The following is a 27,019-nucleotide window of genomic DNA, read 5'->3' on the forward strand; positions in this document are numbered from 1 at the left end:
ACAGTTGCAAGAGTCTCCCTGGGTACAGCTTTTTCCTGTTTTCTAGTTAACTTTGTACAAATTTCTTCTGTGCTGGTATCCAGGCAGTCTGTTTACTTGTCAGTAACTGGATTTTACCCAGAATGGTAATTTTTACTATCTTTTTAAACAGTTTCTCATTTTTCACTGGGATGCCTATAATCAACCTGTTATTCAGTGTGCAGCCATCTTGGCATCCATTCATGGCTCTTGTGGTACAGAGAGGGTTAGAATCCTGACTGTGACTCAGATTACTTAAATTTGATTAGCGGCTCAGGATTTGGAAGAGCCAAGTTGGTGGGATGAGAACACCATATTTTTTTTTTGCTGGCATGCATTCCTTGAGGGAGAGATTTGATGTCTCTTCAGCTGTTGGCTGTACTAGTCTGTGTGAGGTTAGGGCTGATCACAGTTTTAGAGCAACACAGTTAAGGCTCTTATACATACCACAATCAGAAAACTATAATTTAGAGTGAAAAGGAATGATGCTGACACAGGGAGGACGCTCAAGAAATAAGGAGAGATTGAGATTTTGGATGCAGACTCTTAAGGAGAACAACCAAAATCATACAGTTTTATATTCATAAAACATTAGGGAGTATTCTAAGAACCAAACCAGCATGAGAATGGAGAAAAGAGATTTTGCCTGTAGGGATGACTGTGGTCAGGGATAGAGATAATAGGTGGGGGGGGGCCTGGAATGTATTGGAGAAAACTGACAAAGGAACCAGGGTATTGGGAGCAAATAACTAGAAAGGGCAAGTTAATAGAATGGGAAGAGGCCAAGAATTTATTTTGACTGCAGGATAGAGATTGCCTTCCCTATCAAGGACTGATATCAGAGTATAGGCAAAGAGAAAGAAATAGGGGACTCCTAAATGAAAGACCAGCACTGGTAGAGTTTGTAATAGCATCTAGAACAGAAGCTGCCATTAAAAAGGAATAATTAATAAAGCATATAAAATATTGCGTGATAATTATAAGAATCAGTCAGAGAAGCTTAGAAAGGATTGGGAAGAGAAAGTGGATAAGCAATTCACAAAGAGACAGTGGGGGATATATGTATATCTCCCAAGTATGCAACAAATTTGAGAAAATTTAGGATCTTTGCCGGAAGTGTTTTCATAGGTATTTTATACCCCAAGTAGACTCCAAAGAATATATGCAGAGCAGGAACGAGGTTTAAGAGACAGGATTTGAATGAGCCATATAATGCCTAACTGATAATGACTGGATGGTTTATAAGTGATGTATAATGTTTGCAACTACAGTTATTTCAGTGGTGTCTGTGATGTAAACTGTTTGGAACTGAAGTGGTATAATTTTGTATGTTTTTCATTTATATAAATGTAAGATTGCCTTTGACATGTGAACATTTAATGAAGACAGTGGAGATGTGACTAGCAAGAAAGAGGTAGCTGGGAATTTATTTTTGGGATTGTAATGAACTGGCAGACTTTAGGGATTCCCTGCAGACTGGTCTGTTGGAGATTCTGGGTAAGCAGATTGGACTGAGTGAGGAGATGATTTTGAGTTATGCAACAGAATCGGAATTGCTTAGACATAGTAAAGCCTTGCTGAGTCTACTTATGGTGGCTGCCAAAAAAGCAATTACTAGAAAATGGAAATCAAAGTCTAGACCAACTTTACTAGAAGTAATAAATATATTAACAGAGATAAAACAACTGAAATTGGGATCATTAGAAATTGGAAGGAGCAAACTATATAGAAAAAATGTGAATTGTGGGAACAGTATATGCAGAGCAGGAATGAGGTTCAAGAGGCAGGATTTGAATAAGCCATATAATGCTTAACTGACAATGACTGGGTGGTTTAGAAGTGATATATAGTGTTTGCAAATACAGTTGTTTCAGTGGTGTCTGTGATGTAAACTGTTTGCAACTGAAGTGGTATAATTTTGTATGTTTTTCATTTATATAAATGTAAGATTGCTTTTGTCACATGAGAACATTTAAAGACGTTTGGGAAAAAAAAGGAGTTAGGTTTACAGTTGCTACCCAAACTGGCACTCCAGTAATTCTCAAACAGTAAAACAACTCCAATGTCAAATCACAACTTTATTGCAAGGTAAAACTTTGTATTAGCATTGAGAAAGGGTGGTTTACCCGAAAGCTTTGTCTTGCAATGAAGTTGTGATTTGACATCAGAGTTGTTGTTTTGCTGTTTGAGGCTGCCTTTTGTTCTTCCAATTACCATGGTATCAGCTTTTTTCAGTACTCCAGTCATTCTTGCAGGATGTTTGTGTGTGTGTGTGTGTGTGTGTGTGTGTGTGTGTGTGTGTGTGTGTGTGTGTGTGTGAGAGAAAGCATACGTACATCTTTTTGTAGAGTATTAGTAGATCCTGTAGTAATGCAAGTGCCTACATCACCAGTAAGGGAAATAGAGTTAAATAAAGAAGAATAAAAATTTGTGTCATGTCTGCTTTGAGGTTTGATGCTTGATGATGGCTCTGCCTCTGACTGAATAAGCATCAGAACATTCCACCAACTTGGGGAATGAATAGGTGGCAATATCAGTGGCTTGATGGTTAGCAGACATCAGCAAATAAAGCATGCAAAAAAAATATATATACCACTAAGTCATCAAGCTTTGAGAATTCCAGGCACCAAGAGCAGTGGGAATGTAATGTACAATGTGAATGTAGCAGACAGAATATGAGCACATCATCTGCTACTTCATTTAGATAGGAACCATGTTCTTCTAGGAAAGTTGGTATGTTGAGTGCATAGGCAGATTTAGATGGGGTGCTTAGTGGTGCTATTAGCCAGCAAATCTAAAAACAGTTTTGAGTTAGGGTTTTCTATGTTACTGTTTCACCTGCAGATTGCACTTTCAGGCAAGCTCTTTTATTATTGCTGACACTTTTCATTGTGAAAGCAGTCCATTTGGAGATGTGAAATGTTGTCATTAAGGGCATTTAGCTGATAATCATTTGAAGATTTTGTATTTTACATCTCAGCGGAAGAAATTCTGAAAAGTAGTTTGAGCTTTCCATTTTTAACAGTAAAACATGACAATCTTCAGCTTTTAAAATTCAGACTCGTAGATAATGCTGTGTATATTCCAAACAGCCGGACCCAAAAGAAAAATAAATGTTGCATATGAAATAAATAGTATGTTAGTGTTGTTGTTACTTTCATATCCATCTGATGTGGTATTTATTGATATCTACTTATCCACTTAATAGAGGAAATCATGAAGTATAAAATGTAAGGTAATCCTGTACATGAGTACCTCCCTGCGTGCAGTAGCAAGTCTCACATAACCCTGAATATTCCTGTTGATGTCTTCACTGGCCATATGAATATCCATCGGTATTCTGCATTTAGCTCGAGGGGGGCACTACAATAAAAGGGGCCTAGGATTTTATTCTCGCCTGTTCCTAGTACCAAAGAAGGGGAACACGTGGAGACCAATTTTGGATTTATCTATCCTCAACACTTATCTGGACATTCCAAAGTTCAAGATGTTGACGCTGCAACAGCTTTTACCTCTACTGGGCAAAGATCACTGGATGGTAACTTTAGATCTCAAGGAAGCTTACCTTCATGTGCCTATAAGACTAAGTTGCAGGAAGTATCTGCTGCTGAGCTGGAAATTCTCATTATCAGTTCTCTGCATTGCCCTTTGGCTTATCTACTGCCCAGAGTATTCACAAAGGTTCTGGCTCCAGTGATAGCTTACTTCAGGCTAAAAGGAATTCAAATCTATCCTTACTTGGACGACTGCCTGATTCTGGCTCAAGAAAAGGAAGACCTTCTACAGCATCTGGAATATGTTATAGCAGTGCTAAGATGCCTAGGGTATTCTGTGAACGTAAATAAAGTCCAGTCTAGTACCCTCTCAAGACATGTGCTTTCTGGGTGTGAGACTGAATACAGCAGCCCAGATGGCCTTTTAACCCCGGACAAACAAAAGAGTCTATCCCTTTACTTCCATCAACTATCTCATCAGTCCGTGCTGACTGCAAGGACAGTCCTTCAAGCATTAGGGTTCATGGCATCTTAGATTCTGGTGCTTCCCAATGCCAAACTGCATATGAGGAAGCTGCAATGGTATCTCAAAATGTATGGACACAGCACTGCCAGGATTTGGACACTGTCATTCAAATAATACCTTGCCTTCAAAAAGAATTTTTGTGGTGGGCTCAGGAATGTCACCTAAACAAGGGACTCTCTGTGACCCGCCAGAGGCGTAGTCAGATTTTAACGACAGATGCCTCGGACATTGCTTGGGGAGCTCATCTAAATGGAAAGTGGATACAAGACAAGTGGCCTGCCAGACTACAGCATCTACATATCAACATGAAGGAGATGTTAGCAGTCCAGTTTGCATTAATGGCTTTCAAGGAGTTACTTCTTCCAGGGCAGGTGTTGATTCTAACAGACAACACAACTGTCATGTGGTACATCAACAAACAAGGGGAACACATTCTTATCCTCTATGCAGGCAAGCAATGATTTTATGGGAGACTGCGCCAGCTTGCAACTAACTCTTCAGGCAAGGTTTCTGCCGAGCACAGAACTCCTTAGCAGATGTGTTAAGCAGACAAATCATGGATCCCCACGAGTGGAAACTGGATCTTCATGTATTTCAGAAATTGACAGTGTCATGGGGAACTCCAGACATAGATCTGTTCGCTTCTCCACTAAACCACCAGCTGCCAAAGTTTTGCACAAAGGGGTTTCATCACACAGCTTGAAAGTGGATGCTCTTTCTTTCAGTTGGAAAAATCTTCATGTGTATGCCTTTCCACCTCTGCCTCTTCTTCCAAAGGTGCTCTTAAAGGTCAGACAAGACAAGCCAAGGATGATTTTAATAGCTCCAGATTGGCCTCGGCAACACTGGTACCCACTACTGAGGAGTCTGGTAAGGAAGCCTCCATGGCCTTTACCTTGATTCCACATCTGTTATCTCAGAAGGACGGTCATCTGCTCAATGTCAAGCTTCACTCACTTCATCTAACAGCCTGGCATATTCTGTGTTGAAACACAGCAGGTCTCAACTTCCTCAACAAGTTTTAAATGTGATTATGGAAGCTAGAAGACCTAGTACAAGGAAAGTGTGCAGAGAAAAATGGAAGAGGTTTTTATTTTGGAGAACAGCAAAGAATTTGGAGATTTCTGAGCCTAATTTGAATGTGGCTCTTCAATATCTTACTGAGTTATTGGACAAAGGTTTGTCCTTCTCTTCCATTAAGATTCATGCTGCAGCAATTTCAGCTCACTATGATTGTGACCCACCATTGTTTTCGTGATCCTTTGTTCAAGCAGTTTCTTAGAGGGGCAAAGAATATAAGACCCCCACGTAGAGCTCCTACTCCTGCTTGGGATCTCAATTTTGTGTTGGAAAAACTTACTCTACAACCTTTTGAGCCTGCGGCTACTGCTGAATCTTGTCATGGAAGACTGCTTTTTGTTGGCTATTACTTCTGCAAGAAGGGTGTCTGAGTTGCAGGCCCTTATGGCAGTAGAGCCCTTTTGATTTTCCATAAGGATAGGGTATCATTACGCACTAATCCTTCCTTTATGCCTAAGGTGGTTTCTAGTGTGGCTTTAAACCAAACTATTCATTTGCCTACTTTTTATGCAGACCCCAAAATAAAGGGGAAAAGATTTTGCACACTTTAGATGTACATAGGCAATTGCGTTATTATTTAAGCAGGACTAAGGATTTTAGGCAGTCTCAGCAGTTGTTTGTTTCTTTTGCTTTGAGTTCTAGGGCAAGCCTGTGTCAAAACAAACTATTTCTAGGTGGATTGGGTTTTGCATTGCATTTTGTTATTCCCATCATGGCAAGGAGATTCCAGCTGGGATTAGGCCTCATTCCACTAGGGCTACTGCCACTTCAACAGCATTTCTAAGGGGTGGCAACTAAGGATATTTTGGAGGCAGCTACTTGGAGTTCAGTGCATACTTTCTCTAAGCATTATCACCTTCCTCTACTCTAAGTCTAGGGCTGGTTTTGCCACAGCTATTTTGCAAGGCATGTTGTCAGCTCCTGCTTCTTTATGATTTGCCAGCCTCCCTTACCTCTGCTTTGGGATTCTACCCAATAGTTAGGACTGCAGCAATGTGGAACTAAGAACATAGTACAGTTTTGTACCTACCATAAATGTAGATGTTCGAGATCCACATTGCTGCAGTCCAATTTACCCTCCCTCCTTCCCCTCTGTGTTTAGGGGTGGTTGTGTAGGTGAGGTTATCTGCTGATATTTTTGTATATATTTTTGTATATATTGTACATATTTCTGGTGCAGGTATATTGGGCCTTGTCTTTTTAGGGTCTTCTGACATCTGGGGCAAGAAAAGACTGAGGATATGACGTCGGTCATGCGCATTAGTACCCTGACGTACTGACGTCAGTCTAATGCGCCCTGACCGACGTCAGCCATATACTCTGGTATTCGGGCCGACTGGACAGCGGACTACCCCAATAGTTAGGACTGCAGCAATGTGGATCCTCGAACATCTACATTTATGGTAGGTACAAAACTGTACTTTTTAGAGCAACACAGTTAAGGCTCTTATACATACCACAATCAGAAAACTATAATTTAGAGTGAAAAGGAATGATGCTGACACAGGGAGGACGCTCAAGAAATAAGGAGAGATTGAGATTTTGGATGCAGACTCTTAAGGAGAACAACCAAAATCATACAGTTTTATATTCATAAAACATTAGGGAGTATTCTAAGAACCAAACCAGCATGAGAATGGAGAAAAGAGATTTTGCCTGTAGGGATGACTGTGGTCAGGGATAGAGATAATAGGTGGGGGGGGGGCATGGAATGTATTGGAGAAAACTGACAAAGGAACCAGGGTATTGGGAGCAAATAACTAGAAAGGGCAAGTTAATAGAATGGGAAGAGGCCAAGAATTTATTTTGACTGCAGGATAGAGATTGCCTTCCCTATCAAGGACTGATATCAGAGTATAGGCAAAGAGAAAGAAATAGGGGACTCCTAAATGAAAGACCAGCACTGGTAGAGTTTGTAATAGCATCTAGAACAGAAGCTGCCATTAAAAAGGAATAATTAATAAAGCATATAAAATATTGCGTGATAATTATAAGAATCAGTCAGAGAAGCTTAGAAAGGATTGGGAAGAGAAAGTGGATAAGCAATTCACAAAGAGACAGTGGGGGATATATGTATATCTCCCAAGTATGCAACAAATTTGAGAAAATTTAGGATCTTTGCCGGAAGTGTTTTCATAGGTATTTTATACCCCAAGTAGACTCCAAAGAATATATGCAGAGCAGGAACGAGGTTTAAGAGACAGGATTTGAATGAGCCATATAATGCCTAACTGATAATGACTGGATGGTTTATAAGTGATGTATAATGTTTGCAACTACAGTTATTTCAGTGGTGTCTGTGATGTAAACTGTTTGGAACTGAAGTGGTATAATTTTGTATGTTTTTCATTTATATAAATGTAAGATTGCCTTTGACATGTGAACATTTAATGAAGACAGTGGAGATGTGACTAGCAAGAAAGAGGTAGCTGGGAATTTATTTTTGGGATTGTAATGAACTGGCAGACTTTAGGGATTCCCTGCAGACTGGTCTGTTGGAGATTCTGGGTAAGCAGATTGGACTGAGTGAGGAGATGATTTTGAGTTATGCAACAGAATCGGAATTGCTTAGACATAGTAAAGCCTTGCTGAGTCTACTTATGGTGGCTGCCAAAAAAGCAATTACTAGAAAATGGAAATCAAAGTCTAGACCAACTTTACTAGAAGTAATAAATATATTAACAGAGATAAAACAACTGAAATTGGGATCTTTAGAAAAGGTAAGGAGCAAACTACATAGGAAAAAATGGGAATTGTGGGAACAATATATGCAGAGCAGGAATGAGGTTTAAGAGGCAGGATTTGAATAAGCCATATAATGCTTAACTGACAATGACTGGGTGGTTTAGAAGTGATATATAGTGTTTGCAAATACAGTTGTTTCAGTGGTGTCTGTGATGTAAACTGTTTGCAACTGAAGTGGTATAATTTTGTATGTTTTTCATTTATATAAATGTAAGATTGCTTTTGTCACATGAGAACATTTAAAGACGTTTGGGAAAAAAAAGGAGTTAGGTTTACAGTTGCTACCCAAACTGGCACTCCAGTAATTCTCAAACAGTAAAACAACTCCAATGTCAAATCACAACTTTATTGCAAGGTAAAACTTTGTATTAGCATTGAGAAAGGGTGGTTTACCCGAAAGCTTTGTCTTGCAATGAAGTTGTGATTTGACATCAGAGTTGTTGTTTTGCTGTTTGAGGCTGCCTTTTGTTCTTCCAATTACCATGGTATCAGCTTTTTTCAGTACTCCAGTCATTCTTGCAGGATGTTTGTGTGTGTGTGTGTGTGTGTGTGTGTGTGTGTGTGTGTGTGTGTGTGTGTGTGTGTGTGTGTGTGAGAGAAAGCATACATACATCTTTTTGTAGAGTATTAGTAGATCCTGTAGTAATGCAGGTGCCTACATCACCAGTAAGGGAAATAGAGTTAAATAAAGAAGAATAAAAATTTGTGTCATGTCTGCTTTGAGGTTTGATGCTTGATGATGGCTCTGCCTCTGACTGAATAAGCATCAGAACATTCCACCAACTTGGGGAATGAATAGGTGGCAATATCAGTGGCTTGATGGTTAGCAGACATCAGCAAATAAAGCATGCAAAAAAAAATATATACCACTAAGTCATCAAGCTTTGAGAATTCCAGGCACCAAGAGCAGTGGGAATGTAATGTACAATGTGAATGTAGCAGACAGAATATGAGCACATCATCTGCTACTTCATTTAGATAGGAACCATGTTCTTCTAGGAAAGTTGGTATGTTGAGTGCATAGGCAGATTTAGATGGGGTGCTTAGTGGTGCTATTAGCCAGCAAATCTAAAAACAGTTTTGAGTTAGGGTTTTCTATGTTACTGTTTCACCTGCAGATTGCACTTTCAGGCAAGCTCTTTTATTATTGCTGACACTTTTCATTGTGAAAGCAGTCCATTTGGAGATGTGAAATGTTGTCATTAAGGGCATTTAGCTGATAATCATTTGAAGATTTTGTATTTTACATCTCAGCGGAAGAAATTCTGAAAAGTAGTTTGAGCTTTCCATTTTTAACAGTAAAACATGACAATCTTCAGCTTTTAAAATTCAGACTCCTAGATAATGCTGTGTATATTCCAAACAGCCGGACCCAAAAGAAAAATAAATGTTGCATATGAAATAAATAGTATGTTAGTGTTGTTGTTACTTTCATATCCATCTGATGTGGTATTTATTGATATCTACTTATCCACTTAATAGAGGAAATCATGAAGTATAAAATGTAAGGTAATCCTGTACATGAGTACCTCCCTGGGTGCGCAGTAGCAAGTCTCACATAACCCTGAATATTCCTGTTGATGTCTTCACTGGCCATATGAATATTCATCGGTATTCTGCATTTAGCTCGAGGGGGCACTACAATTATGTAATGTTTTTTTGTTTCTTATGTTTATACAGAGGGAGCTGTGCCCCCCTGGGCCCCCTACCCCCTGCAAATTAAATATACCAACTCTGAGATCGCACTACATTGAGGAAATGGTTAAATTGCATGCATGATGTCACCGTCAAATCTGCACAAGCATCATTTGAATACAACATCACGGCCTTTTGGCATGTTAGTCCTGCAAGTGACACCCATACCATGGCCACATCTGTGTAAACTGCCCGGGGAGGTACACATGTATAGAATCACCATATATAATATAAAATTTATGTAATACCAAAGAAATTATATTTTATTGGTTGGTAGTATTACTTCTCTGTTGTTGATGTAACTTTTTTTTTTTTATTAGACTACATTTCTGAAGGAAATAAATGCACATATAAAAATGATGGGTCATATAACATATGCATCACTGACTCAGTTGTGTAGGATCTTCCATTTTAAAGCTGAAGTAAACAGATTGGCCTTCTATAAAACTGATCAAACTATAATGTGTCCCTCCAACTTGCATGAACTCCAGCCTCAGGACTGTGACACACAAGATTGTGTATCATGCTTATATTAGCTGTGCACTGCATGGTGCCAGCACTGGATTTTCTGTATTTGGTTTGCATCAAATTGTTTATCATGGACGAGGCCACTGATTTACCTTTACAAAAAAAAAAAGAGTCGTTTTCATTAGCTAAAATTCCATGTTTTGCTGATTGTTGCTCTGGTTTCCACTTCGCACATTTATTGTTTGTAATTTATATAAATCGATCAAAAGCATATTTTGGTGCGTTCGTAAAAGAGTAAAAAAAATAAAAGCAGAATACTAAGTTAAGAAAACTGGCAGGAGAAATTCAAGTTTTGTTGAAAAATGTCACTTAGTCTAAGATGTCACATTCAATGAATTCATTTAGTTTTATACTTGGTACCAAGTTTGAACTGTACAAGATTTGGGTGGAAAATGGAAAAACAGTGAATTTGAGAACGAATTCACAAAAACAAGGCATTGTCTGAATCAATAGCCTAGATTTTATTTTGTAATAGGTGCTTGACAGACAGTGGTGTAAGAATGTATTAGTTTCTTAGTCACTAGGAAAAAGCATTTCAAAACATGATGTGTATGAAATTACTTCCCTATACCTTGTTGAATGCAGGTTGGCCACAGTTTTATCAGTTGAGTTCAACTGATACTGAACCCCTCAGTCACTTTTTTCCATAAGAAATTACTGACAGTGTAGTTTCTCATTGTTTACTGGCAACAATTTACTTGTTTTCACAAACTTCCTTTCTCTGTGTTGGTGCAACTGTGGAGTTGATATATATATATCAACACACACACAAGTTCAGGGAATTGGGGAGGATCTTGTTTGCCACATAGATATTGAAGGGAGATGCCGCCTTACAAAAAAATAAAAATCTGATATTTAAGTTTTTCTTGAAAGCATATAACCGCTCAGATAACTGTTAGACTAGCTGGTTGAAACTCATTCTGCAGTATAACAGTATAAAGCAGTTTATACTTATTTTACATTATTATGCCCATTCCTTTACTTGGGTAAGTGCATTTGTCTTCTGAGGATCTGTCAGGAACTTTGACTTACTGAGGCCAGAATACCTGCAAGTGTCTAACCATATACCTGTAACTTACACTTGTGTATAACTTAGAAAAGCTTGCATATTCAGAAATTGTCATGGCTGTAGGGGTAACATTTGAAAACAATTAATACGTTTGCAAGGACAAAACAGAGGTGTATCTACCTATTCTTGCACCCAGTGCCATACCCCAATCTGTTGTCCCCCATGTAACCTTAAGTTTACAACAAACGAAAAAGCACTTCTTTCTTTCCTCCTTTCCTTTAAACAATAGCAAACTGCTGGACTTCTCAATGCTGGTATGTACTGAAGACTGAACCCCTTACCCTTTTCACCCATGGTGACATCCCCCTTCACCCCACCCTAGCTATATCTCCATTTTTTTTTTTTTTTTTAGGTGTAAGGTGTACTGTGGCAGCAGTATGAAGCTGAGTATAAATCTGAGTTTTCTGGCTTAATTCCTATTTGTACCAGTCAGTCTTTGAAGATCAATATAGTATTATAATCATTTGGTCACTAGAAAATTAAGTTTGTGCAATAGCTAAAAAAATATGATTTTTTCAATAGGAAAATGAGGGAAAAGATACAAAAGAAGTGACTGGGTATAAGGTGTGATTTGTTAGAAGTAACAGATAACCAAATATTCAGATCTGATGTTATCCATGTCACTATTCCTCACTCTTGGGTCGTAGGATCTGACATCGGATCCGAACCAGCAACTTATCAGACAGAGCCTAAGCTCAAGTTCCTCCCACTCCCATAATCCCTTGCTGCCCTCCATCCTCTCTGATCTCATTTGCTGCTCACCGCTTCAGACGTGATTACCTAGGCTCTTTTCTCCTTGGGGGATAAGTGCTTATTTTTCCTACTTAAATTTTGTATTTCTTCATATTTTCTTGTAGTTAGCTAGCATCCTTGCTTTTTTTTCCTTTAGTTTAAGCTTAGTAATAGTCCATCCCCTCCCGTTTTTAGTTCTTTTTGTCTGTTAAGCCTTTTGGTGCCAAAAATGTTCTCCTTGTTTTTCTATAACTTTTTGGGGGGGTTCATTCTAGTTAATAGTGTTGTAGCTTAGTCTAGTTTAGTAGTTTGTGGCTTATGGTCTGCCAGTGGATGTCTTTTGCTGGTTTTGGACTTTGTTTTTTTGGCTCACGGTTTTTGATTGTGTGTGCTGTTTGGGGTTTTGGTATTTGGTCTTAGTGTCTGACAAGCCATCTGGTTTCAAGAGGTGCTCCTCGTGTGGTTGGAAGATGCCCATGTCTGACTCACACAAGGAGTGCCTGTATTGTTTGGGCACCAACCACCTTGAGGTTGAATGCGTCATTTGTGCTGCATTCAACCCCAGGGCCTTAGTTGAGCATCATAACAAACAAGTTGTTGTTAAAGGGTTTGGCCAAAGGGGGTCCGCTGGCCCAGTATCCGGCCAAGCTGGCCCCTCTGACCACAAGAAGAAGGCTCCCTCTGTTTCTGGTGTCTCTTCCTTGAAAAAGCCCAGGCTGTGAGATCCTGGATCCTCTGGTCCGACTCCAGCCTTGGCTCTGTCAGATCTGACGGCCTTGAATCCTAGGTCCTGTGAATCCATCCCTGGATCCAAGGCCTCCACTTTGAGGCCTTCTGATCCGTGGTCACTGCAGTCTATCCCCAGATCCAGTGTCTCCGGATCGAGGCCTTTGGATCCAAACAAGTCCAGACCTTCCATGGATCCAACCAAGTCAGATCTGAGACATTCGGGTTCCAAGCGCTCAGATACTCAATTGTCCTCAGATCCATCGCAGGCAGATCCGGGATCCATGTCAGATCCCACCATTGTTCTTGAGGACTCTCCTTCAGTTTCTGGCTTGGAGCAGCCCTTTGCAGCTCCCAGGAGCAGAAGTCTATCTCTGGAGAGATGTAGGAGATCCTCAGGGTCCAGGCATGTGTCCTCAGCTAGGTCCTCTGCCTCTTCTAGGTCTTACAAGAACTTGCTTCCTTCTGACATGGACAGGATGATGAGGTCCTTTCTCAAAGCTCAAATTGAGTTGGGGCTGCTAGAGTTCCCTGCCCATATGACCAGGGGGCCCTTCCCCTGCTCCTCCGCTTTCTTCTCTTTGTCCGACTCAGGTGGTTTCGGACTTCCAAGCCCTGGGGTGCAGTGAGGAGGCAATGTGGATGCCTAGACCCCATTTTGTCTCTACCCTGTCCGAGTCCCTGACTGGTTCTGCTCTTCTTCCCTCAGAGCAGATGGGGTCCCAGGCCCGACCGTCACTTCAAAGTCCTTGAGGGAGGGTTCTGGTCCCGTCTTTTTAGACCAGTCTCTGCCCCTCGATGTTCTGGGTCTCACCAGCTCAGGGCCGATATTATCTGGGGGTCTGGAAGTGGTGGCATGCTCTGTTCCCTCTTCTCAGGTAGTCTTATCTGCTGGGAATGGGGCAGGCATGTCGTCCAGCCCTATGGCCTTCTGGGTAGTAGAGAGAACTTTCTTCTTTGCCAGAGCTGCTTCTCATGCTGCCCAGGGTCTTTCCCATCCCCCAAGAGCAGACCTTCATCATCCTGCTCCTTTTCAGCCCTCTTGAACCAGCCTTTAGGCGGGAGTTACCCCACTTGAGGTTCCCCAATCTTCCGTGTCCTCTCCTGAGCCTCCCTCGGAAGAGGTGCCTAGGAAGAGATTGTACAAGAGGAGGCACCTGAACTCCCCTATGGAGTCTCTCACTGAGGTAATGGACCTTGATGAAGGGAACGGGTTCCCAGATCTCTGCCTGAAGATGTCTAATTCGGGGACATCCTGAAGATCCTTACATTGAAGGGCGGATGGTCTTCCCTGTCCTCTGAGGAGTCCATATTTCTGAAGGCATTCGGGACAGGACCATCTCCCACCTGAGTTTCCCATCCTGCTGATGAACTGGAAGACCTTATCGCTAGCAGGGCATGGAAGGAGCCAGATACTGTGGCGCCAGTACTGAAAAGACCTGACAAGTTTCTAAGCCCTCCCAAAGATAGGCAGTATTGGTCAAAGGGGGTGCCAGTTGATGTTGTAGTGGTAGCTACCACCACCAAAAAGGAATTGGCTGAGCAGAGTACATCTCTCCATCCCCCCATCAAGAATCACAGGTGACTGGCAGACATGGAAAGTGAGTCTTCACCTCAACTACCTTTGGCCTGTGGGAGCTTAATTACTTGGCTCACTTCACCTGCTTCCAGAGGGCTTTGGTTAAGGAAATCACAACCTCCATATCTGGGTTTTTGCCTGCCGAGGACTCAAGCAAATGTTCCTCAAGCTATCTACTCTTGTCTTCCTATCTAATTTTTCAATGAGGCTAATTTCCAATGCTGTGGAATGCACCTTTCGAGTGGCCGGCAAAGACATTTCCATTCGGAGTTTCACCTGGCTGAGCCTATGCGGTTTTGTGGAGTCTTTTAAGGCATCCTTCACCAGTGCCCGTTTGATGGAATAATATTTTTTGGTCCATCAGTCAAGCTGACACTTGCCCACAACAAGCAGGAAGGCTAGACCTTGTCAGCTGTGGGAATCTAGTTTTCTACCCCTCCAGGGAACCCTCCTCTAAGAAGCCCTTCCAGCACTCCTCATATGTTGTCTGACTGTCCTGCCCTGGAGGCAGTTGATGTTGTTTGTCGCTGCACTGTTTGGCCTAGGCAAGCGTTACAACAGATCGTTGGGTGCTAAACATCGTTTCCAGGGCTATTTCATTCCCTTTTTCCAAACCCCCCCCCCTCCAATCAGAAAAACCTCCCTGATGTGCCACCTCGTCAGAGGGAGTTAGCTTATCAAGAAGTGCTCAAGCTTCTTCAGAAGAGAGCCATCCAGGAGGTCCCCCCAGGGCAAAGAGAATCTGGAACTTACTATTGCTTCTTTTTGGTGCCAAAGATGACAGAGAACCTACATCCAATTCTGGACCTAAGCAAGTTAAATCTTTCCGTCAAGAAGTTCAAGTTTTGGATGGTAACTGTTCAGTCCATTGTGCCTCTTTTGCACAAGGACGAATGGATGGGCTCTGTGGATCTCCAGGATGCGTACTATTGCATACAAAATAGCTCAAGGAGACAACTCTGCTTTCACTTGAGGCCAATCATTACCAATTCCCTGCCCATTGGTCTCACCACAGATCCCCCCCACCCCACCCCCGTGGCAGCTCAGCTGAGACTACAGGGATTCCAGGTGTTTCCTTACCTCGACGACTGGCTCCCCACAGCTCCCACCAGGCATCAACTGGTCTCAGCCACTCCGTACATTCTTTGCCTGTTTGACCAGCTAGGAATCACTGTGAATCTACCCAAGACAAATCTGACTCCATCCCAAAACTTGGAGTTCATTGGTATCCAGTTAGACACTGTGTCAGAGATTGCAGCTTTGCCTGTCAGGCGAGTACAATTAATCAAATCCCATGTTCAGTGCCTAGTAGATCAGTCTCATCCTCAGGTCTGGCTCATTCTCCGGGCCTTAGGCTCCATGGCGGCAGATGTCTATCTGGTGTCATTGGCCCAGTTTTACATGAGGATTCTACAGTGGACTGTAGCAGTCTAGTGGTCTTTCCTGTCTCATCCGATGACAGCTTCCATCCTCCTCACTCCTGTGTGATGGCATCATCTTTGGTGGATTCAGTCTCCCAATCCTCTTGTGGGCAGACCTTTTTCGTTTCCTCCCCCAAGTGCTACAGTGAACACGGATCCTTCCCTGCTGGGGTGCGGGTGGGAGCATTGTCAGGGAAAAGACAGTTCAAGGTACTTGGTCCCTTGCAGAGAACAAACTGCATATAAATGTACTGGATATGAGAGTAGTTCTCTTGTTGCAAGCCTTTCAGGACTGCCTTCCACTGGGTACCTTTGCAGTGCACACACACAACATGGCAGTTGTGTGGTACATCAACAAACAAGGGGGCACACATTCTTATCTGCTTTGTCAAGAGGCTATGAGAGTGTTGGAATGGGCAATGTCCTCAGGGCGCTTTCTTTTTGCAACTCGTATCTCTGGGGAGTCCCAACATGTTAGCAGACAAGCTCAGCAGGGCTGTCCTGAGTCTTCACGAATGGTCCCTGACTCCATCAGTGGCAAGAGAGATTTTCCTTCCCTGGGGTCATCCAGGCTGTGATCTGTTTGCCTCCCCTCAAAATCACAAATGCAGCCAGTATTTCACCCCAATCCTCCTAGTTGGGGAGTCTCCCAGGGATGCTCTAGTTCACGATTGGCCTCTGGGTCTCCTTTTCTGCCTACCCTCCTATACCTCTCATTCCCAGAGTGCTTCAGAAAACTTGAAGCTTCAAGGCTACCTTGATCCTCATCTTCCCCTTCTGGCCTCAGCAGGTGTGGTTTCCCCTCTTAAGGTCTCATCTGAAGCACCCCCCCTTGGGTACCAGATCCCCATCTGGATCTGATCTCTCACCCCTCTCACCTTCTGATCCTAAACCTTTAGACTCTGCATCTGACCATGTGATTTGTCCACTTCCCGTAATTCTAAACCAGCCCAGGCTTGCCTCGCCCACCAGAGAGATTATTCTGGCCTCTCAGAAGGCCTCCACCAGAAAGGTCTGTGGTAGTAAATGGAAAAGATTCTCGATTTGGGCCAAGCAGTGGGATTTGGACCCTTTTTCAGCTCCCATTTCAGACCTCTTACTATTCTTGTCTTCTTTCTTTGGTGATGGAGCAAGTTTCTCCACTATTTAGCTGCAGTTGGCGTCCATCTCTGATTTCCGTGTCTGCGACGACACTACCTTTTCTTCTTGCCTTTTTGAAAGGAGTCTTCTTGCTTCAGCCTCCTATCAAAGATCCTTCCCCTCCTTGGGAATGTTCCCTTGTGCTGTAGTTTCTTACACAGAGTCCCTTCGAACCCGCTGCAACTTGTGATATGAAGTTCCTATCTTGGAAGACTGCCTTTCTGGTGGCTATAACGTCAGCAAGATGAGTTCCCGAGTTGTAGGTGCTGTCTTTTCAGCCTCCATACATGATTTTTCGTAAAGATAGAGAGGCTTTATGGACTTAACCCTTCCTTCTTGCCTAAGATGGCCACTGAGGCACATTTGAATCATTCTATTCCGTTGCCAGTCTTTTTCCCGCACTTTTCCAATAAATGCGAATATTTGCTGCACACACTTGACATATGTTGACAACTATGGTTCTACTTGGACAGAACAAAGAGTTTCTGCAAATCTAACCAGGTGTTTGTGGCTTTTTATGTTAACAGACAGGGTCGGGCGGTATCCAAGATTACTATATCTCATTGGATTTCAAAATGTATTTCTGTGGTTTATTCTTCTAAAAGTTTGTCATTATCAGGACCCCAGTTATTCTGCTAGATCAGTGGCTACGTCAGCTGCCTTTTTGGCCCATCATTCCATACATGATACTTGTGCGGTGGCCACCTGGTCTACTCTTCACACCTTTGTTTCTCATTATAAGCTTAACATACTTTCCAGGAACAGGGCTTCCCTTGGCTCCACAGTTCTTGAGCATGTCCTTCCATGAGGCCACCCATTGTTTCTTGGTAGCTGGGGACTCTTACCCAAGAGTGAGGAATAGTGACATGGATAACATCAGATAAAGAGTTATGTATTTACCATAACTTGGCATCTATGTTATCCTGTGTCACTATTCATCACTATCCCTCCCACCTCCCCCCATCCTGTGGGACCTAGAGGTGATGGAGATGTTCTGGCTGGTGTTAAGGTCTTCCTTAGCTGTTTTCTAGCTCTAGGGCAAACTCGATCTGAGGGGTTAGAGGGCAGCAAGAAATTATTGGAGTGGGAGAAGCTCAAGCGTAGGATATATCTGATCTGGTGTTGGAACCTATGACCCAAGAGTGATGAATAGTGACATAAGATAACAGATATGCCAAGTTACGGTAAGTACATAACTCTTTTTTTGGAGTGTGTGAGCAGTATAAGAAAAAAATACATCTTGCATTTGTATAAATAAAATCAATAAATATTAAATGTGTCTTTACTGAATGGGAGGCATATAATCTATCTGGAGTGGTGGTGGGAGTAGAAGAGAAACCCTTTTACTTGTGTACTGTTGACAGGAGGAAGGAGGTATTTTCTTGGCCCTTGGAAAACAACATAAAGACAAACCATAGCAGCCAGGGTGTGATATATAGTTGATGTCCCTTCTCTGCAGTTAATTAGAAGTGTGCAGTTGTTCTGTATAAACAAGGTACAAAGCACAATATGCAGTTTTAGTGTATTATGATGGGAATCACTTAATGTAGCACAGTGTTGTGTTTCTGTTAGTTACTTAACTCTGTTTTTTTCTTTCTTCTGTAAAGGCGCATGCAGAGTGGTTACACTTAGACATATTCAGGCCAGATTTTGAGGTTTAGCATGGGTTGAAATTCACAATAGGATGAATTAGTTTGCATTTAACTGCATGTGGCATACAGGTTTGCAGAGTCACAGTTGGGAGGCTCAAGCGGCTGTGTACCAAACTTGGGAAACCTAGAGTAAATCACTGCCAGAGTACTAAACTTTCAGGTTTTGGTACCAGCCTTGAATGAAACAAAGATAAAGGGGCTGCTACAGTTTGCTAGAAAGCAGCTTTTGCTCAGCAATTATAGAAGAATGGAAATGGTGTCAGTAGAAGAGAGAGTGTATTTGATGGCACTAGCCAGATTCTGCATTGATGGCCTGCTATTAATAATCTGTAGCTCCCCCCAGTATGTGAGGGCTGGGTCCCCTCTATGATGCATTTTTTTTTTTTGGACTCTGTTGGGTGAACCATTAAAAGGTATTTGCATGTATTTATTGAGCACTTATCACCCAGTTGCATAACAACTTTGTTGGAATACAGGGTTTGACTTCTGAAAATGATTTTTTTATGTAGTAACATTTAACATTTTATTTGATGTTTTTAGTCAGTGTAGAGCTGTCATGTTCTTATTTGATGTATTCAGTGTACATTGCTAGAGATTGTATATGGCTGAGGACAGTACTGATTGGCTGACAGACAAGTTGCTGGTAGCTTATCTTTTGTGTGGAAGGCTTTACACCATAGCTCCCTCTCCATTTCTAACGATATTGTACAAAAGTAACAGCGCATGGCTAGTTTATTAATTTATTCTTCATTGCTCCCTCTACCACTCTGTCATTTCTGTCTGCACCCTTAGTACTACTTACTGCTTACCCACCTCTCTATTTCCACTTCAGCCTGGAGTATAAGTACTTTCAGCTCTTTGTTGGAAGGGGGGGGGGTCCTATTTCTTCCTAAGCTTCCAGTATGCTTGCAGTTCAGTGGATTCAGTAGCTTAGACTGCTGTCTTACACATGCTCATTTAAGGATGTTAACTGATGGACTGCCTGATTTTATTGATTTTCCAGGTCTGTACCAGGGTGATGCACAGACACTGCAGGATCTCAAACCCTCCCCTAAGGTAAAAGATTCAGACCATCAACTTATTCATATCCTCTCCCCTGAAATCTAACCCACCATCCCAGCATAGGTCACCAGTGTTAGCATCAGGGTTTTATCCCTCTATGCCATTGGTATACATGACTGCATCAGAGGAATGGCTGGACAGCCCCCCAGTGGGAGTTAGTAACATGTGTGTTAGTCACAGTCCCTGCTGAACTGTCACCAGTTGTCTGTTTCAAAATATTCAGTGTTATATAATCATAGACAGGTGGTGCTTTTTTCTATGTAATGTCTGTAATGAGGTTTTCATCTTTGCTTCTTTTTATATTTCATGTATTTAATGAGTTATTTCCTCTATTTGCATATTTCCAACTTGCAGGTCCTCAGTTTGTTGAAATTCTTAGTGATTGACAATAAGGACAATGAGAATATATATCATGCTATTAAGTCACTAGACCCCTTCCCAGATTTGGCTGCCTTTAAGGACCTGAGAGCTGTTCAGCAAAGGGTCAAGTATGGTAAAGGACCTTTTACTCTTTTGGAGGTAAGAAACCAAGAGAATTTAGTTTTCTGTATCCTTATGTATAACATTTAACTTCAATGTGCTGTGCATGTCTTTTGCTTTAGCACCTTTCATATCCAGTTTCATCTTGACATGCCTATTTCTTAACAGCATAATCTTGTTGCAAGGAATAGATTAAGTAGGGACAAATGAGACCTACTGAGCCTGCAAAAGTAATGCTCATAAGTATTGCAGATACACATTTTCACTTGCACTAAGTCTAATACAAGTGTGCTGGACATACATATTATAGATGCTGAGGTTAGCAAATGTATGAATTTCCTTGTAGCAGTATTGTTCCCATCATTTCAAGTGTTAACAGGAATAAAATTCCCTTAAGTTCTTTGAGATGTTATTTCAGTATCCTTCAACTGGAGCTCTTTGTAAAGGAGTTTAAGCAACTCTGTTTTGCTGAAGCACATGTTTTGCCTGGTAGACACTAAACCAGTGATTACGTTAATCTTACATAGTCCATCTGGAGTTGCTTGATTGTTCAGTAATACTCTTCTAATACAACTACTGGTGGCACTTGACAAAGCCAGCTTTCTTGCAAGATGTATTACTTCATGATGTATAGTAAAGTGAATGCAGGTTATTGCACAGACATGTAGTAACATGAAAGCAAACTAGTTCTGTGCAGTGTGCTACATGTCAGGTTAATAGAAGTGCCAACAAGACTGTAACTGTAGAAATCACTGATATGGTAATAGCATTGGCATATTTGAGAATGTGTCTTTGATGGAGAAGTGTTGGGCAAGGTTACATACTTATTATTCCTGTTCAGCCACATCTAACATGATGTAATTATAACTGTGATGATGAATAATCACATGGTGAAAGGAAAATTGTTGCATGTGCAAACGTATGTTTCTTTTTTGTTTTTTTTTTAAGAATGAGTTATAAGTCACTGGTAATACCTATTTTGGAGTGCTGCATCCATTAATGGAGAGTTTATTAAGAAAATACAGGTATGAAAATGCTTGGAGAAGTACAGTGGAAAGAGCCTTTTGGATCATAAAAGGGAGGACTCATAAGGAGCTGTTGGAGAGACTGGATCTGTTTTCCTTGGAGGATATGAGGGAAAAGGAAGATTTGGTTTGTGTGGAGATTATGGCATAGAACTGAGACAGCTGAGCTGCGGATGAAAGTACAGGCGTGGTGGTAGTTGGCATTTTTTTAATTGAAGGATCCCACTTCAGATTAATTAGACACTAGTATTATTTCCACAGAGACAGTGCTGAAATGGATTATTTGATTTGGTGGTAGGTGTTGTAGGCAGTGAAAATGTAATCCTTTAAAAAGCCATGGGAGTACTAGAGATTGGGGATATATATGGGGAAAAGGGCAGTTGCAAGGGTACAAGATGCATCACCTAGGCAAACTAGACTGAAATTTAGTCTTTTGCTGGTTTATGTACCTAGCACAAATTAGATACTAGGGGGATTGATAAGAATTTTTTGGTCCTAAATTGTAGGTTGATTCCACAAGAGAAATTTGCAATGCTTCACTCAACTCGTTTTCATAACGTTCTTCACAGAACTCCTGTCTTCCTTTGGCTGTTGATGGACAACTTTAGCCTTCTTCCTGTGTCTGTTAGTCTTCATTGATGTTGACAGAAGGGGTGTTAAAGGGAAAGGAGCGAGTCCTTCCTTCCTTTAGTTCTTCATCTCCTCTTTAGAAGAAGTGTTGGTTTTGGTCATTGCTTAATAGAAAACCAAAATATTTTTTTTACCTTTTTTCTCTAGATAATGCTGTTTGTAGCTTTCTTTAGATGTGTTTTATCGATATTAACAGTGTTGAACCTTTTCACAGTTGTCCTTATGATCAGAAAATTACACCATAAGATAAACAGCTGCTCTGTATGTTTTTTTTAATGGATTCGTCTTTCCAGACAAAGCCTATTTTCCGAGGTCACCCGAGATGGAATTTGTGTTAACTAGTGGGAAATTTGGCCAGAACACCAGGGAATGTCCCCTACTGTTAGTGGGTAGAGGATTCCATTGTGTGAAGTATCAGCACGGCTGTCGCTGTTAGTTTGAGTGAAGATTTGATAGAGAGTACTACATAAGTGGCTGTTGGCAAGGAAAAAAGTTGGTAAAAAAGACAGAATAACTGTATTATTACTGCATGACAGTGTATTTTTTGAATTGATTGCGGAGAGGAACCAGCAAATGAAAATGCCGTATCCTGAAGTGAGGTTATGGAAGAGACATTTCCTTTGCAAAGCAAGAAGATTGAGCAAGATGCTTCACTGTCCTAATGTTCCTGAGAACCAAAAAGAAGCTCAGAGCATCAGAGTCTCGCAAGATCACTGCATTAATGCTGTGGATGTGGAAATGGAAGACGTAGGAAAAGCAGAAGTCAGGAGCATTCTTAATTATGCCAGTGCTATCATGAACTTGAGAAAATGGATATACTAAAAAGTAAAACATCAGCTGTGCCCATGAGGATGAAAATGAAAAAAAGCGTAGAAGAATATGTCAATTGGAATTGTTTGATAAAGCTGTTAGAATTTACTTATAACAGCTGAGCTGTGTCATGTACATTGATAAAGAGACTTTACTAGAGATTACTTTTGTAAATGTATGTGGGGCAGTGCATTTTGTGGAAAACATTAGTAAAAAGCTGCATTTTCCCCATGGAAGGACTATGTGATAAATGACTTTAGTTTACAATTTATAAGAAAGTTGCATCTGCAATTTCAGACAGGATGTGTTTTGAAACATTAAATGAATCGCTATTTAAAGAATAATGTGCTGTATGATATAAGTACAACAATCAATCAAAGAAACATATTGACAGGAGGATTGGTGTATGATTATTAACAATTAAACAAAGAAACATATTGACAGGAGGATTGGAAGCTTGGGCATCACCAAGAATTTGTCATTAACCAAACATGGTCATTATAAAAGGATGTAAGGGAGCTTTGCAACGTTATAATTAACCTAAAGCTTGCTTTTTGGGTAGATGAGTATCATTTAGTTAAGGACAGTTTGGAGTAGAGAAAGATGTGATAGCAAAACAAGTGTTTTTAAAATGTGGGGGACATGGCCTATTATGGGTAATTTTCCAATTAAAAAAGGCGAAGAAAAAGTGATGTTAATGACAAGTAGGATATTTTTGTGAAAGAGATTGTTGAAAGTCTGATGATGTGAGGTATTGCCAGCTATGCCAGGAGAAGTAGGGCAGTAGATGTGTAACGTATGCCAGCATAGTTAGCTGGAGTTTTGTAAAGAATTATATGTCATTTGTATATAAAGCTGATTTGTACAAATGCTTGTGTTGAAAAATGTACTTGTAAAGCTTCTTGTGTTAAAAATGTACCAACAGTGGGTCCTGCTGGACAGAAAAGAAATATACCTGTATGTCAGACTGTATTGTAACTGTTGAAATGAATATATTGTAACAGAGGACACTGAAAGAGAAGAGGTTAATCTCAATTCAGCTAACTTTGAAAACTAGTCTGAAATTAAATTATCTGGTTTAGGCCATAAAGATGCATCTTACAGTTCTGATTGTAGCCAGACACAAAAATGTGAAAACCAGGACTAGGAATCATACTGTATTGTCCATAGGGGTGAAGTGATTGCTGCCCTTCAAGGGTGGAAGTTTTTGAAATGGTTTTATAGCTTCCAGATGTTAAAACACATCTTAACAACGCTCTGTGTGTGTATATGATAAACACATATGTACATGATTTTGGCTCAATTTCTAATAAAGGGGTTAGTGTGGGAACCAGAAGTCAAGGGGCTGGATATATGTGATATCATTCTATAATGCAGCAATGAAATGATGTTTTAATACCAGCTGAGACAGAAGTTTCAGGGCAGTCTGTTTTTGAAACCTGACAAACAAAGATTACTCACTTACTTCATCTTGCCTTGCTTTAGTAAGTAATCAGGGAATAGTAATTCTTTAGATCAGTCAGGAAAATATAGTGAGATTATTTAAGTACTGTTTTTCTGTATCTGTGTGAACATATCCATCTGTTATTTTTAATATGTCCTGTGACTGAAACTCTGGTGTGTATTATAAATAGATGTTTATTATTTTCATGTTCTTTTATTATTAAATATATTTAAACTTTTCATTGTGGCTGGTTATTTAGAGAACATTTCAACCTTTGTGAGTACTTGTATTTATTTGGTGACTCTGTGACCGCTTCTGAATTTCTTGCTGCATTGGTCAAACTTTACCATTTGTATTAGTATTACTAAGTATAATTGGATACCCTGGTAAGAGCCTTAGACTACATGGCTTTGGAATGCTCTGGTGGCAATGTCTACCTTATAGTCTGGGCAGAGGGGCCATAGCTGATAAGTTTGTGTCAGCCCATCCCAAGTATGTGTGTGAAAATCAAATATCTGATTGTGTGTCAACTACTTTAAGCAGGGGCACAGACCACTGGTTTTGCAGAGAGGGTGGTGGAGGGCTTGGCTTGAAACACTTGGCTGAGGACTCAGTTCTATAGCTGTGTCAGTGGGGAGTCTTATTTGGGGCCCTGGAATGAGACAGAGAGGGAAACCCAGCCCCAGGACTGTGTGTGCAACCTGTATGCTCTAAAGGGACATTATGCTTGGTGCTGAGAGCTGCATGGAAATAGTGTGTGCATCTATTTTTCTTCCAAGTGAACATTCCCCACCTTGCTTGAGTGAAATAAGCCTGTCTAGGAATACTTCAACCCATATCCTGTCTTTAGAATCCATCTGCATTGGCATTGCTGACCATACTGCAGTGCTGCATTGTCATGTCTTATGCCTGCAACCCTAGGCTCCACCTTTGTAACTTGGCATTTTGCTGACTGGCTCAATGTAGCTATAGAGCCCCCTCAGACCCCTCCTGACATCCAGAGCAAATACCCAGCACCAGGGCCTCCCTATCATGGTAAGGCTTCATCAAGTTAACAGGGTACAGTTTGTGCCCCTGCCTCCTGCCGAGCAGGTTTACCATTTAGTTAACATCACTGACCTTCCTTACTACTTTGAAGGGTCTCTCCCAAGCTGCCTGCAGCTTATTATGTCTGATAGGAATGAGAACACTAACCTGCTGTTCCAGAGCATACTCTCGGGAATTCCTGACATACCAGACTTTTTTCTGCTGTTTGGCTCCTGTCAAGTTCTCCTGGGCCAAGCCCATGAGCTCCTTAAACCTTTTTCTGGGGTGTAGGACATATGCCACAAGGCAGAACCCTTGCAGGATTCACACTCAACCTCCCACTCTTCATGAATCAAATCTAAAGGCCTCCTCACCCTGTGCACATGCAACAACTCAAAGGGTTATAAACACATGGATTACTGGGGTACTTTTCTGTATGAAAACAGCAGATGGGGCAAATATTTGTCCCACTCTCTCAAAATCTTCAATAAATGCTTGTAGCATGGTCTTTAGTGTAGAGTTTAAACTTTCCACAAGACCATTAGTCTGGGAGGTTGTACAAGGTGGTCTTTAGGTGATTCACCCCACAACTCTCACATAGACAAGCCAGCAGGTCTGATATGAAATTGGACTTTTGTCAGTCAGTGTTTCCCTTGGGGAAACCTACCCAGCTGAAAATCTCTAACAAAGCATTTGCCGCCACCTCTGCCTCAATGGAGGACAGAGTCACTGCCTTAGGATATTTAGTAGCATAATTTACTACCACCAGAATATATTTCTTCCTTTTGGAACTTGGGGTACTCAGAGAACCAAAAATATTCATAGCTATCCTCTGAAATAGCGCCTCAATCACAGGCAAAGGCATCAAAGGAGCTTTGACCCTGTCTCCTGCCTTGCCTACTTTTTGGCACTGCTCACTGGTCCTGCAGTACCCTATTACATCCCTTGTAATACCAGGCCAATAACATAATATGTCTCTTGGTACACTTTATGCCCATATGACCTGCAAAAGGAATGTCATGGGCTGTGGCTAGATGTGCCAGATGGTAGGCTGTGTGCACTACCAACTGCTGTATTACCTCTCCCTCTAGCCTTCCCTCAGAGGTCCACTCTCTATACAGTAAACCTTTGTCCCAGTATACAAACTCCCCCTTTCTTGAGAATTAGGTGCCTCCATAGCTACCTCACTCAAGCCTCTTAGTGTAGGGTCCAAGAGCTGAGCCTATCTAAACTTTACCTTTGTGACCCTTCCCAGCTCCCCTCCACAAAAAGTCTGGTATGCTCTAACAGCAGTGCCCCACTGTCATCCTGGATACAACCACTTACCTCTGCCCTTGCAGTCACTCTGTCAAAGGGAACATTAGTACCTACCAGCAACTATGGCTCCTCTTCAGGCTGATTGCTACAGGGTAGCTCCCTCCCTGAAACAGCCACATCACCAGCCCTGGCTTCAGATATGTGGTCTGTCTAGGTCTCCCCCAGGCTACCCAGTCCCACATGCCTGTCTCCAAGTCTGACTCTGTGTAACTGCATGCACACAAGGTACTGCATTATCAAAATCATTCCCTATCAAGATAGCAGGGATATCCTCAAACACACCTACTTGCTTGCTTCCTTTTCTACCCTCCCAGTCAAGGTGCACCCTGGCCAAAGGCGTTTGGAATGGGGTCCCTTCTAAAGCTCTGACTGGAGTGGACTGCCCAAGCAACTAGTCCCCCTGTTTAACCACTGCAGGCTTCACAATGGTTATGTCAGAGTCTGTGTCTCTCTCGGCAGTGGCCTGTTTTCCATCCACTAAGATAAGATATGATAGTCTGGTATCGCAGTTCTCTCCAGGCTACTTACCACTGGCAAACTTTTTCCCCCACTTGCTGGCTCCCCTACCTTTTGTTCCTCACCTTGGTTCTGTGGGCATCTGTATGCTGCATGGCCCCACTGGTTACATTTAAAACATCTAACCCCTGATCCTATCCATGTACCTGAACTAGTGGATTCCCCTGTTACTGGTGGATTCTGTTGGGGTGGTTTAGGCTGTCCACCATTGGTTCCCTTATATCCATGTGCTGCACTGGGTATACCTGTTTTGTGCAGTGATGCCAGGCTTGCTAAGTAGAGATCCCCTTTTTCCCGAGCTCAT

The 27,019-nt window shown here is 41.5% G+C and overlaps 1 protein-coding gene across 3 annotated transcripts in view; it reads left to right on the top strand.

Moving 5' to 3' along the window:
* The window catches only part of ATM (ATM serine/threonine kinase), a 3,174,581-nt gene that overhangs the window by 1,365,082 nt on the left and 1,782,480 nt on the right, over window positions 1-27,019 (top strand). For all 3 annotated transcript variants that reach the window (XM_044072618.1, XM_044072619.1, XM_044072620.1), the window contains one exon: window positions 19,822-19,986. In XM_044072618.1, coding sequence (XP_043928553.1) covers window positions 19,822-19,986 — 165 coding nt within the window. The remainder of the gene's footprint in view (window positions 1-19,821; window positions 19,987-27,019) is intronic.

Source organism: Protopterus annectens, chromosome 5.part0 (genome assembly GCF_019279795.1).
Source record: "Protopterus annectens isolate FY-2018-M chromosome 5.part0, PAN1.0, whole genome shotgun sequence".
NCBI lineage: Eukaryota > Metazoa > Chordata > Ceratodontiformes > Protopteridae > Protopterus > Protopterus annectens.